General features: G+C 27.7%; 3 protein-coding genes across 3 annotated transcripts; 2 read left to right on the forward strand and 1 right to left on the reverse strand.

Annotated features, from left to right (window-relative positions):
• Positions 1–294: 294 nt before the first annotated feature.
• Positions 295–1,677, forward strand: Phum_PHUM601840 (Endocuticle structural glycoprotein SgAbd-2, putative; the record flags this gene model as incomplete). Its single annotated transcript, XM_002432777.1, has 4 exons — positions 295–303; positions 1,094–1,218; positions 1,296–1,441; positions 1,523–1,677. 4 exons carry the CDS (start codon positions 295–297, stop codon positions 1,675–1,677), a joined length of 435 nt encoding a protein of 144 aa, XP_002432822.1.
• Positions 1,678–3,405: 1,728 nt separating this feature from the next.
• Phum_PHUM601850 (vacuolar amino acid transporter, putative) lies at positions 3,406–5,605 on the forward strand (the record flags this gene model as incomplete). Its single annotated transcript, XM_002432778.1, has 9 exons — positions 3,406–3,480; positions 3,633–3,774; positions 3,902–4,111; positions 4,192–4,444; positions 4,521–4,591; positions 4,678–4,839; positions 4,965–5,215; positions 5,296–5,436; positions 5,507–5,605. 9 exons carry the CDS (start codon positions 3,406–3,408, stop codon positions 5,603–5,605), a joined length of 1,404 nt encoding a protein of 467 aa, XP_002432823.1.
• Positions 5,606–7,036: 1,431 nt separating this feature from the next.
• Phum_PHUM601860 (uncharacterized protein) lies at positions 7,037–9,746 on the reverse strand (the record flags this gene model as incomplete). The annotated part of the gene is made up of 7 exons (XM_002432779.1): positions 7,037–7,109; positions 7,218–7,415; positions 7,997–8,171; positions 8,373–8,518; positions 8,991–9,077; positions 9,155–9,324; positions 9,732–9,746. 7 exons carry the CDS (start codon positions 9,744–9,746, stop codon positions 7,037–7,039), a joined length of 864 nt encoding a protein of 287 aa, XP_002432824.1.
• Positions 9,747–13,195: the final 3,449 nt, after the last annotated feature.

Here is a 13,195-nt window from a genome sequence, read left to right on the forward strand (position 1 = left end):
GAAAATTGACACGGTTTGACCCAGTGATCAAGTTGTGCGTATGATGCGAATACATCGTACAAGTGAAACATGTAAAGCCTATGCAAGAAGATACAACCACGTCTAAAATCGTCTCCAGTTCGTCTGCAGGCTCCCTACTCTCTCTCTTTCTCTCTCTCTCTCTCTCTCTCTCTCTATCATCTCATCGTTCCAGGGGTATTCTATATAAATACAAACCGTCATTAGTTTTCATTCAGTGTGCTATTGTTTGCTAGTGTTAAGTGCCTTTGGACGCATACGGATAACATAAACAAAATGACTCCGGTAGGTACAAACAAACAAACAAAAATATGTGCTTTTTAACGCGAAACAAACGAACAAACGAAAAATCAAAAAAAAAATTTTTTTCGGGTGTTTTTGATAATAATAATAATAATAATATTTCCAGTTCGGATTTTTTTTTGGAAAAATCGAAATAAATTTATTTTTCCAGAAAAATTTTCCAGAAAATTTTCCCGTTTTTTTTAACTTTAAGTTCGAATATAGAGAAAAAAAAATTAAATGAAAAATCAGGACCGTGTTAAGTATAATAAATTTAATAAATTAATATTATTATATCAAGATCGAATATTTTTTTTTTTTTAAATAGCGATGATGATAATAATTTTTTTTGTGGGGGGGTGGGTGTTTCGATTTAAAAAAAATTTTTTTTTTTTTTATGCGTTTTACGCACTTTTCACGCAACGCGGCGTTTAACATGCGTAAAATAAAAAATTTTTTAAGGGAGAAGATTACGCAATGAAAACCTGATTGTTTATCAATCGATAATCGTATTAAGAAAAAAAAAAAATCAGGTTTTGTTTAAGAATAGAAAAAAAATTTCATCGTGTTTGAACCCCCACCCCCCCCCCTGTAAGGTCGAACGGAAACGTTTTATTATTATTATTATTATTATTGTTTTTTTTGATGAAAGAATTCTCTTGAGAAATTTATTGTTCAATAATCTAATAGAAAACTGGATTTGATTTTTTCTTTTGGGGCGGGGCAGGGGAGGGGAGAGAGTACGAAAGAAGCGAAATGAAATTAATAATAATAATAATAATAATAATTTCAGATCTTATTAGTCGTTGCTTTCGCTGCTTTGTCAGCTGCTGCTCCACAATTGCAACCAACTCAACCACCAGTACCTATCCTCAGAGCCGAAACCAACCACAACTTGGACGGAAGCTACAACTTCCAGTAAGTCGAAAAGAAAGAAAATTTGCAAATTTTTCCAATTGGAAAAACGAAATTTAAAAGAAAATTTTTTTGTTAAGATACGAAACTGCCAACCAAATCTCTGCCAGCGAACAAGGAGCCGTTAAAAACCCAGGCACCGATGCTGAATCTCTTGCCGTTCAAGGAACTTTCTCTTACGTAGACCTCGATGGAAACCAAATCACCGTCAACTACGTTGCTGACGGTAAATAAAACTTTTTTGGATTCGAGAAAGAAAGAAGAAGAAGAAGAATAAATTTAAAACATCTCTTACTTTGTTTTCCAGAAAACGGTTTCCGTGCCGACGGTGCTCATCTTCCACAAGCTCCACCAATCCCACCAGAAATCCAAGAAGCTCTTGCACAAAACGCTGCCGAAGAAGCTCGTCTTACTCCACAAGAACTCGAAGCTCTTAACTCTGGAAGATACGTAGGAAACTAATAATAACGTGTAAATAAAACAAAAAAATATACATAGAAAAACAAACAAACAAACAACAAACAACAAACAAAATCTCACATGTATATTTTTTGTGATCTTTTTTTCTCTCTCTCTTTCTCTTTCTTTCTCTCTCTTCATCGAGCAGTTTGAAAATATTTGTATGAAACAAACAAACAAATAATTAATTTCTACTGCTTCTTGACATTTTACTTTAATACCAATCAATTATTTTTTCCATTTTCTTTTTCTTCTTTCACTTCTTCATCGTTTGATTAAGTTAGTGTGAGAGAAAAAAATTTTTTTTTTTTTTTTTATTATCATCATCATCGTTTGTAGTTTTATTGTTGTTGTTGTTGTTGTTTGTATTTGATAATGATTTCATATGATACTACAATTCGATATTGAATGACTTTTCCTCTTTTCATTCTTTTGTAAAAATACTCTCTCTTTTCATTTTTTAATTTTTATTTTGTATTGCTGTAGGTTTTTATATTTGATTGGTTGATGATTCGCACGTTTTCTGTATAAAAAAAAAAAAATTTTTTTTAAAACAAATTACGTTTTACACACGTAATATGAAAAAACAAATATGTTTACTATCAATTTATCATTAATGTCATGGATGATTTCAACCATTTTCTATCTCTCTCTTTCTTTCTCATGAACTTATCCATAACATTACGAATGATAAATAAATAAATAAAAACGTGTGATTTATATATATATATATAAATATTATAAATATATATATACGTGAATTTTATTATTATTATTATTATTAAAAAATAAAAAATTGTTTGAATAATAAATAAATCAAAAATCGTTTTTTTTTTTTTTTTGTTTCTCCTCCCCACCTTCTATTGACACGATTTAATTTTTAAAAAAATTTCTTTTTCCACGTCATCCATTTACCTTTTTTTCCTTTTTGAGTGGTAGGAGAGAGAAGGGAGGGTATGGGAGGGGGTAATGGCGGTGGTGGAAAAATAAAAAATAAAAAAAAATAAGAGAAAATTCTAGAAAGAAGAATTTATGGAAAATTTTTTCACGCTTTCACAATTTCGAAAGAATTTATATTAAATATAAAATTTTTCGTCATAATAATAATAATAATAATAATAATAATAATAATAATAATAATAATAATAATAATAATAATATCGTGAACGGGGTTGTGAAAATTTTTTAAAAAGGGAAAACGTTAAATTTTTAATTTTAAGTAAAAAAAAAATAAAAAAAAGGAAAATTTTTTTCTATTTTTTTTTTTTAAAGTAAATAATTTAAGAAAATTGATTATACAATTTGATAAGTAAAAGTAATTAGCATCATTTTAAATTAAATTTTTTTTTTTTTTAAAAGTAAATAATTTAAGAAAATTGTTGAGACAATTTGATAAGTAAAAGTGATTCGCATCATTTTAAATTAAATTTGTTTTTTTTTTTTTTTTTTTAAATTCATTTTTCGCGTACCTTCGAGATGAATTTTTTTTTTTAGATTTTTTTTTTGAAATCTCGGAGGCTGCGCACAACGTATCGGAAAATCGTCGACGAATTTTTTTTTTTTAGAAACCGTTTTGAATTCAAAACGAACGCGTTCGAATTTTCACGATTTGGGGATGTAATGAAAAAAAAGGAAAATTCGTTGCAAGAAATTTTCCTTTTTCTTTTTTTTTTTTAATCGTCGGTTTTTAATAAGGGGTAGTTATAAAATAATAATAATAATAATAATAAAATGTCGGGTGATGATAGAGGAAAATTAGTTGAAAAATTTTACATATTGGATAATAGTAAAAGTTTTGAAAAACAGGTAAAAAACAAAATGGTGGTGGTGGAGGGTGAGGAGGGGGAGGGGGAAATAGTGAAACGTTTTTCGACTTACTTTGTATTTGTCCAACGTTTTTTTATTTTATCTTCCTCTCCATTTTCTTTAGTAATTTGATAATTTTTTTTGTTTAAAAGGATCTCATAAGTTCATCAAATTCATGTCTTTTATTCGGCGACGCGAATGGCGAATTAATTGAATCGAAAAAAAAAGATAAATCTTCACTTTTATCAGCGAGTTTTAATTACATCAATTCCATTATCGGAAGTGGCGTCATTGGTAAAAAAAAAAAAAAAAAAAAAAAAGAAAACAAACTTTTTTTTATTTAAACTATATACGTAAGAAAATAGCAGAAGATAAATTTTTTTTTTTTTTTACCTTTTTTCTTTCACACACAATCACATAGGGATACCATTTGCATTGAGAGAAGCAGGATTCGGTTTGGGATTGTTAATGTTAATCCTTGTCGCACTCGTTACTGATTATTCTCTTATATTAATGATAAAATGCGGTTATTTATCTGGAAATTTCACTTATCAAGGCATCATGGAATCTGCATTTGGTAAACCTGGATTCATACTTTTAAGCATTCTTCAATTTGCTTATCCGTTCATTGGTAATGTAACATGTGCATAAATACAAACGCAGACGAATCATTTCCGGTCGTTAATTTTTTTTGTTTGTTTTTCTCTCCAGCAATGGTTTCTTACAACATAGTCGTTGGTGATACAATGACAAAAGTATTTGTAAGAATGTTAAAATTAGATGGTAATTCATTTTTTTCACAAAGGGAAGTTGTAGTTTTTCTAGCCACGACTTTTATCACACTCCCACTGTGTTTGTATAATGACGTCGTCAAATTGACAAAAGTTTCCTTTTTCTCGCTCGTTTGCGAGGGTTTCATACTATTGGTAGTAATGGCGGAATTTTTCATGCTTTATTCCGTGGTGTAAGTAAAAATAATAATGGCGTAAAGTTATTTTTTCCATTTGTTCGACATTTTTTTTTTAAAATTATTTTTCCAGGCCTAAAACGGATGATGCATGGAATTTTATCAATACAAATTTAATTCCAGCCGTTGGAGTCATGACGTTCGGTGAGATTTTTTTTTTTTTTAAAAATCATTTTCCATCGAACCTTAAAAATTTAAAAAAAAAAAAAAGAAATTTTTTTTTTTTATAGCTTTCATTTGTCATCATAATACATTTTTAATATTTGGAAGTATAAAAGATGTTAATCAAAAAAAATGGAATCAAGTAACTCACATATCAATGACGGTATCATTTTTAATTGCATTCGTTTTTGGAATTGTTGGTTACGCGACGTTCACTGGAGTTTCACAGGGTTGTTACCTTTTAATTAATTAATTAATTAATTAATTAACCTGTAAAAATTTCTTTTTTTAAAAAATATTTATTACGTAATATACCGAAATAATATCCGACGACTCTTGCGTGTGTTCGTTCCAGGAGATTTATTAGAAAATTATTGTCCAGATGATGATCTTATAAGTGCTGCGAGAATATTTTTTGGAATTTCCATACTTTTAACGTATCCGCTCGATTGTTTTGTTGCAAGAGAAATAATAGGATATAGTTTTTTTGACGTTACTAACACTCTGACGAAAAATCAACATTTTTTCATAACTTTTTTACTCGTTTTCATAAGTTATTTGATTTCCGTTTCGACCGATTGTCTTGGAATCGTTCTGGAACTTAACGTAAGAATTGTTTTCCCCCTCGTTTACGAATCCGTGACTCCCCGTCGAGTAAATTTTCCATTGGATTTTTCGATTTTCAGGGTGTTTTAGTTGCCGTTCCCTTAGCTTACATACTTCCGGCTCTTTGTTTTTTAAAACTGGAACCATCATCCCTCTTGTCTAAAAATAAATTATCACCCATAATGTTGTTCTTGTTTGGATTGGTCGTCGCTTTTCTCGGCGTAAGTTAATAATAAATTTTCTTATCTTCATAAATTTTCTAAAGTTTTACAAATTTTTTTTTTTTTTTAGATTATTTTTGTCGTAAATAATTACAAGACTTTGGGAAATTGTAAACATGGAGAAATCATGGAGTATTGTAAGAAAAACACAACGACATCCATAACGTAAATTTTCTTCATGGCGAAATGCACGGCCTGCAAAATCTTGAAAATCTAAAAAAAAATTTTTTTCAATACAGGTAATAACGGCCTCTTGAAAAACAAAGAAGCCATTTTTTTTTTTTTTTTTTTTTTTTTTTTTCGATTTCTGTTTACGTCACCAACAGGAATGAAGGTCAGTAAACAGACAGCATACAATTCTAATAAAAATTGTTTTTAATAAGGAACAAACAAAATCAATCAACCGAACGAATCGAATTTTTAAAAACTAATTTACTCAAATTTTTTTCGATACGAACGACAGGAAATCGAAAACGCAAAAAAAAAAAAATTAATTAATTGAAAAGGATTTTAATTATTATTATTATTATTATTCCCGTCGACAAAAAAATCAATTTAAATTATTAAATTAAAAAAAAAAAAATTTCACGACTTTCTGTCGCCATGTTTGATCCTTATTAAAAAAAAAAAAAAAAAAATTGTTTACGAAAAAAAATTAAATTAAAAATTTTTGTTGTGTATAAAAAAACGCGCGATTCGACAGCCATAGAAACGCGCGTTTTTTTTTTTTTCTTTTAAATGAATTATTTAAATACAAACATAAAATTTACATAATATTAATATTACATTGCATTACATTTCAATATAATTCAAATCGTTTTTTTTTTTTAATTTTATCGATCGAGAAAATATCGATTAATATCGATTGTTACGATAACAAATCATTTATCGAATTGTAATAATAATGATTTTACACATTCGAATAATTTAATTTAACGGTAATTTAAATTTAAAAAAAAAAAAAAAAAAAAACAGAAAAATTTTAAAATGATGGCTGTGTAATTTATAGACTTTAAAAAACTATATTTATTATTATTATTATTATTATTAACGTGTGACCGAATTTATATTTATAATATTTATATAAATATATTTATATTAATTTGTTTGAAAACAAAACAAAAAAACCGTTATTTTTCGAAAACATTCCATTGATTAATTCAAATTACGTTTTATTCGAACAAAAAAAAAAATGGCGATGATTTAATTTATATTTACGCGGTAAATTATTCTCTCTCCTGCCACGTTTTATTCAATTTATAAATATTTAATTCACGTAATGAAATAAAATATTAATAATAATAATAATAATAAATGCACGATTTGAATTTTCTTACACGCTACGTATTACATTTAAAAATTTTTAATAATTTTTTTTTTTGTTTTAAATTGATTATTTTAACATTACGATTTGTAAACACGCACGTACGCACGCACGTACGCACACGTAGAAAAATATATGTATATATATGTAATATTCAATAACTAAAATATCAAAAAAAAAAAAAAAATAATTAATTTGTCATTATTTGACATATGCAACAATGTGGAAACCAAAATGTATCGGAATATAATCTATCACCACCGCCTTCTAAAGCGACTAGACGTTTTTGAACGTATTTCTGTTGGCAACGTGACGTGTAACCGTTAGGGAGACTGCATAAACCGTTACACTGTTCGGTACTGAAAAATTAAATAAAAAAATAATTAATTAAACGTATTTGGTGAATCGATCGATCGATCGATCGATTGATTGATCGATTGATTGGTTGAATACGTACACGCATGTTTCACTTCGTACCAATTGTGTGTATTTATCATCGATTTCTTTCAAATTAACCGTATACATCCAACTTCCCCTCGTGTTGAGTGCAGCTTTTGGCATAATAAAATTAGTCGATGTCGGACATAATTGAGTGACACCATCCGGAGTATTTTGCCTTTTTTTTCTCGTCTGCGAATCCTTTGATCTTTTATACCTGAAAATAATGTCAATTATTATTATTATTATTTATTTATTTAAAAACTGCAACGTAATGTTTTCAAAATGAATTCACATGTACACATATTTTTAATATGTCTGTTTATATTGTCTAACGACACGTTTTATTAAGGTAAATGTGTTTAAAAGAAAATTAATGGTAAAAGAAAAAAGGAAAATCGTTGAAAAGGAAAAAAGAAAAACAATTAAATTAAGTGTAACAGAAATAAAATTAAGGATTTAGGTCAAGTGTAAAAAGAAAAGTTAATAACAAATGTTTATAAAAAAAAAGAAATGTAAATGTTAACGATGAGTTTGAAACTTGATTTTCATCAAGTTACACAATTATAAAACTTACGAGTTTGACAAAATGATAATATGATTGCCAAATTTACAAAATGAAAAAAAAAAAAAAAAAAAAAAAAAAACTATTTTTAACGTAATAATAATAATAATAATAGTTTGATTGATTTTAAAGGTCTCCAGTTTTTTTTTTTAAATTTTAATGCCGGGCCAAAAAACAAAACAAATTCGTTTATTGAATTAAAATTTATTTATTTATTTATTTACCTTTTCCACCATTGTACCGAACGATGTTGTGATTGATGTAAAGAAGGCGGTGGAGGTGAATATAAAAACCCTTGTTCCGGTTGTTGATTGTTGATAAAATGACCTTCTGAATAATATCCTGGTGGTTGTTGAAGGGCATTTGTTAATAAATGAGGATCGATTTTATATGTTCTATCGGGATAACCTTTCTAAAATAAAATATATTTTTTGTAAAATTTTAATAACGGTTCGCAATCGCGAAATTTAAATGTTTTAGGCTGTAAAAAAATCGTGATCGTCAGTCAATAAACTCGTTTTTCTCTTAGAAAGTTCACAAAGTTGGATTCCAATTTATTTATTTACTTATTTTTTTTGTTTTCCTTCCTCCTTTTATTTTTATTATAACTTACATGGCTCGTGTGTGATGTATTAAAAGACAATGGACCATATGATATCGATGGTTGAATTATTGGTGGGGATCCCCTGTTGTAATAATATTGTGGTGGTGGTGGTGGACGATAAGATGGTGGACCATAAAATTCTTGTTGCCTCCTAATAAATAAAAAACGAAAAATTATTATTATTATGTTAATCACAATTATTTAAATCGTTGGCGTCCATTAACAACAACAACAACAACAACTTATCCATAAAAGGAAAGTTCTACTTTTGAAAACTTATTTAATTTAAATATGGCGGAATTTCTATTATTTTGACTATTTATAATAAAAAAATTTTTTTGTTTAATGTCGTCGCACTCTCTCTCTCTCTCTCTCTCTCTCAAAATTTTTTTTTTTCTTAAGAAAACCCACTTTTAAATCAATGTTACATAACTTAATTATCATCATCATCATCATTATTTTTTTTCCTCTTAAAAAAAAAAAAAAATGAAGTCAACCAAAAGAGATTCTACCATATAATAAATTATAGCTTAAATCATGATATTATTACTTATGTTACATAAAGTTGAAACGAGTCGAAGTGTCGTTTAAGAGTTTACCACGTAGAAATCGGTTGCTAATACCTGTAGACAAATTCATCGGTTGATTCATTGTTAAGCAATGTATTAAAATCGTATCCCCATTTTTGTATCAGGTACATGATGAGCTGCCTAAAAAAAAAATAGGAAAAAACCATTCACGTATTTACATACGTATACATTTTGGATAAATTTCGAAACACACTAACCTCGGATAATAATCTAACTGTTCGCAATATGTCGAACCTTCGTGTATGGCACAATTTGGTATTTGCCCTGGCGGTGCTGGCACAAATTGAGTACAGACGCCATATTGAGTACAATTAGGCGGATTCGCCGCCAATATCGGTAGGAACAAAAGTACCGTAATGGTATAAATCTAAAACACAATAATAATAATAAACAATTTAAAAACATAAATTATTATAATTTAAACGTTTCGTTAATTATTTATTAAAAAAATTTTCCAACTACTTTCTACGTACAATTAATGGCGTGCGTATATACATTTGTAAAAAAAAAAAAAATTAAAATTAAAAATGTTGCGAGTGTCACGTAACAAAACACTGACATTTAATTTTTTTTTTTTTTAAAAAAATTTCAATAACTGGGTTCCAAATGTCTGAACATCATCTTTTTTTTTTTAAATACCAAATAAATTCAAACTAAAAACTTATTTATTTTCCGCATTTTTTTTAATAAGTTTAATAAATTAAATAAGTAAAAAAAAAAAAAAAAAAAAAACCAGGTACATAAATACAAGTAAATAAGAACTTTTTTTTACACTTGATAACATTCCATGAAAAATATTTAATATTAAATAAAATAATGTACATAACACATGACAAGTTTTTGTTGATTTCGTTATAATTATTATTGAAATAAAAAAGTTATGAAAAAATTTTTTTTATGAAAACGTCTTAATAAAAGAAATCGTGACGTCATTTCCTTTCATTTCACATGAGTAATGACGTTTTTTAACAAAAAGAATTTTATCTTATTATTTAAACAATTAAATTTGGCCCCCTCCCCAGGTATACAAGGTAGACCATTTTTGATTTTTAAATCATTTATTATATTTTTCAATCAATTAATTTTCCAAAAAATATTTAACGTTTTTAATTATTATTATTATTATCGAATAAAATTCTTAACGCTGTGTGTGTGTGTTTATTAAATTATTTCAAAATTAATTTAAATAAATAAAAAACATAATCGACAACCATAAAATAAAATCGATTTCCATTTTCTTTTTTTTTTTTGTAATAAAAATTGCAAAATTTTTTTTTAACCATATGACTATTAATAAATTCGTTGGCATGTTTTTAATAATTTTCAAAAAAAAAAAAATACGTGAAATTTATTTAATTATTAACCTATTATTTACATTATTTTTCATTCTCCTCCGTTTTTTTTTTTCTTTTGATAATGATAATAATAATTTTGATTTGATCTTGTAGCACAATTTAATAATGAAAAATTTCCTTTTTTTAAATAAACAATGGTCGTTTGTTGAATTCAATGAAAAAATGATAGAATGGCCTAAAATAAAACAGGTAGAAAAAAAAATCATATTAAAAAAAAAAAAAATGTAAATTTTATTATTTAAGGTTTGTTAACCCACAAACAAAAAATAAAAGTTGTTTTAACTAACTAAATGCATGAATGAAATCATATTTAATAATTGCAAGCATGACAGCATGAGGAAAATAATTTTTTTCCCCTCCCCTCTCCCCTCCCTCCCTCCCTCATTTTGTTACATTACATTGATACAGTGAAATTGTATTATTATTATTATTATTTAAATACCAAGTTTTTTTTTTTTTTTTTTGTTAAATCCTTAAACAAAAGGTTTGAACACAAGATGATTATAATTTCTAATTGATTTTATGTTCTTATTAATAATAATAATATTATTGCTTAAGAAGTAAAATTAAAATTTTTCTTTCTTATTTTCCCTTTTGTGTTTCATTACACTAAAAAATAAAAACATAATTTATCATTATCATTATTATTCAAAAAAATTAAAAATGAAATTTAATAATTTCACTCTAAAGATCAAAGGTTTTTTAAAAAAAAAAAAGTGAAAATTCATTACAATTGAAACATTATGTAAATTTTAATGGTAAAATGCCAAAAAATAAATAAATAAATTTTATCATTTTAGTGGTAGCTCAATTATATGAATCATTGTCTGGTTAAATTTTGACTTGTCACATAACATGTAACCAAACAACTTTTACACAAACACACACACACACACACACACATACAAACCCACACACAAACAGACACACACACACTCAAACACACATACAAACTCACACACAAACACACTCACTAACCCACACACAAACACACACACACACACACACACACACACTCAAATACACATACAAACACACACACACACTCAAGCACACATACAAACTCACATACAAACACACTCACTAACCCACACACAAACAGACACACACACACACACTCAAACACACACACAAACAGACACACACACACTACAAACACACATACAAACACACTCACACACTCACACACATACAGACACACACACACACTCAAATACACATACAAACACACACACACACACACTCAAGCACACATACAAACTCACATACAAACACATACACATACAAACACACACACACACACACACTCACTCACTCACACACACACACACATACAAACACTCAAACACACACACACAAACACACTCACTAACCCACACACAAACACACTCACTAACCCACACTCAAACACACACACAAACAGACACACACACACTCAAACACACACACAAACAGACACACACACACACTCAAACACACATACAAACTCACACACACACACACACACATACAAACACACACACACACAAGCACACACACACACATACACACACATACACACATACTTAAACACACATACAAACCCAGACACTCAAACACACATACAAACACAAACTCAAACACACATACAAACACACACACACACACACATACACACATACTTAAACGCACATACAAACCCAGACACTCAAACACACATACATACACAAACTCAAACACACATACAAACACACACACAAAAGGTGTTTGTTAGATGTTTGTGTGTGTGTGTGTGTGTGTGTTTGTGTTTGTTTGTGTGACATGATAAAATGTAACTCAACATTTTACACAAGTAATATAAATATATGGAAAATTTTACTACTCCAAATACATTAACAAAAGAACGTTAATAATAATAATAATAATAGTAATACCTTTAGGAAATGTATTGCAACATAAATGCCTAAAAAATTAAAAATAACACATTTAGTTAATTAACAATTTTTAAAAATGTTTTTTAATGTTATTAATTAATTGTTTAAAAAGTTACTCATCTTTTGATTTTTCTTCCCTTTTTTCTTCTTTACAAATGAAAAATTTTGTAAAAGGACAGACGTACCTGTGTTTCGAATCAGACAAATATCATGTCTCACCTTGTCATAGATAATTTTTTATAAATTTCCGGAATGAATCGTCGTAAATTAAACCGTACGAAATTAAAAAACGTTAAAAATGATTCATGACTTACAAATTTATATATATATATAACGATAAACTTAATTAAATAAAATAAGTGAAAGTCACGATTAATGAAATCGAACGCGGGCAACGGAAAAATGAATACCAATTGAAGTGGAACGAATGTAAAAATGTAATAAAATTTGGCGGTTAAAAAAATGGCGACAAAAATCTTAACTTACTTGAGTTTTAACATTCATTCTGCTTCTCCGACCGTAAACAAATTAATTAATATGTTTTTAATGATTTTCATTAATAATAATAATAATAATAACAACAATAATAATAATGATGATGATAATAATAATAATAATCACAATAACCTGAATAATATCAATCTCACTGACTGACTGACTGATGGACTTGATGAAAACATAAGAAAAGAAAAAAAAAAAATTACATTACTGAACTTCTTCTCCTATCCCCTCCCACTCCCTCCCCCCCTTCCCGCCATACCTGTTTTCAAACGGATTCACAGTGGCGACTCTGCTTTGTATTTTCATCAATTTATTTATTTTATTTTTTTCTTTTGAATTTCTCTTTTTTATTTTTATCAAAATCATTCGTGTTAATTTGTCACGATTGTACATATAATATTTTCCATATTATTTACAATTAAAAAACATATGGAGAAAAGAATGGTAGGGGAAGAGGGGAGGGAGGGAG

The sequence above is a fragment of the Pediculus humanus genome, genomic scaffold (assembly GCF_000006295.1).
Source record: "Pediculus humanus corporis 1103172108318 genomic scaffold, whole genome shotgun sequence".
NCBI classification, from domain to species: Eukaryota; Metazoa; Arthropoda; class Insecta; order Psocodea; family Pediculidae; genus Pediculus; species Pediculus humanus.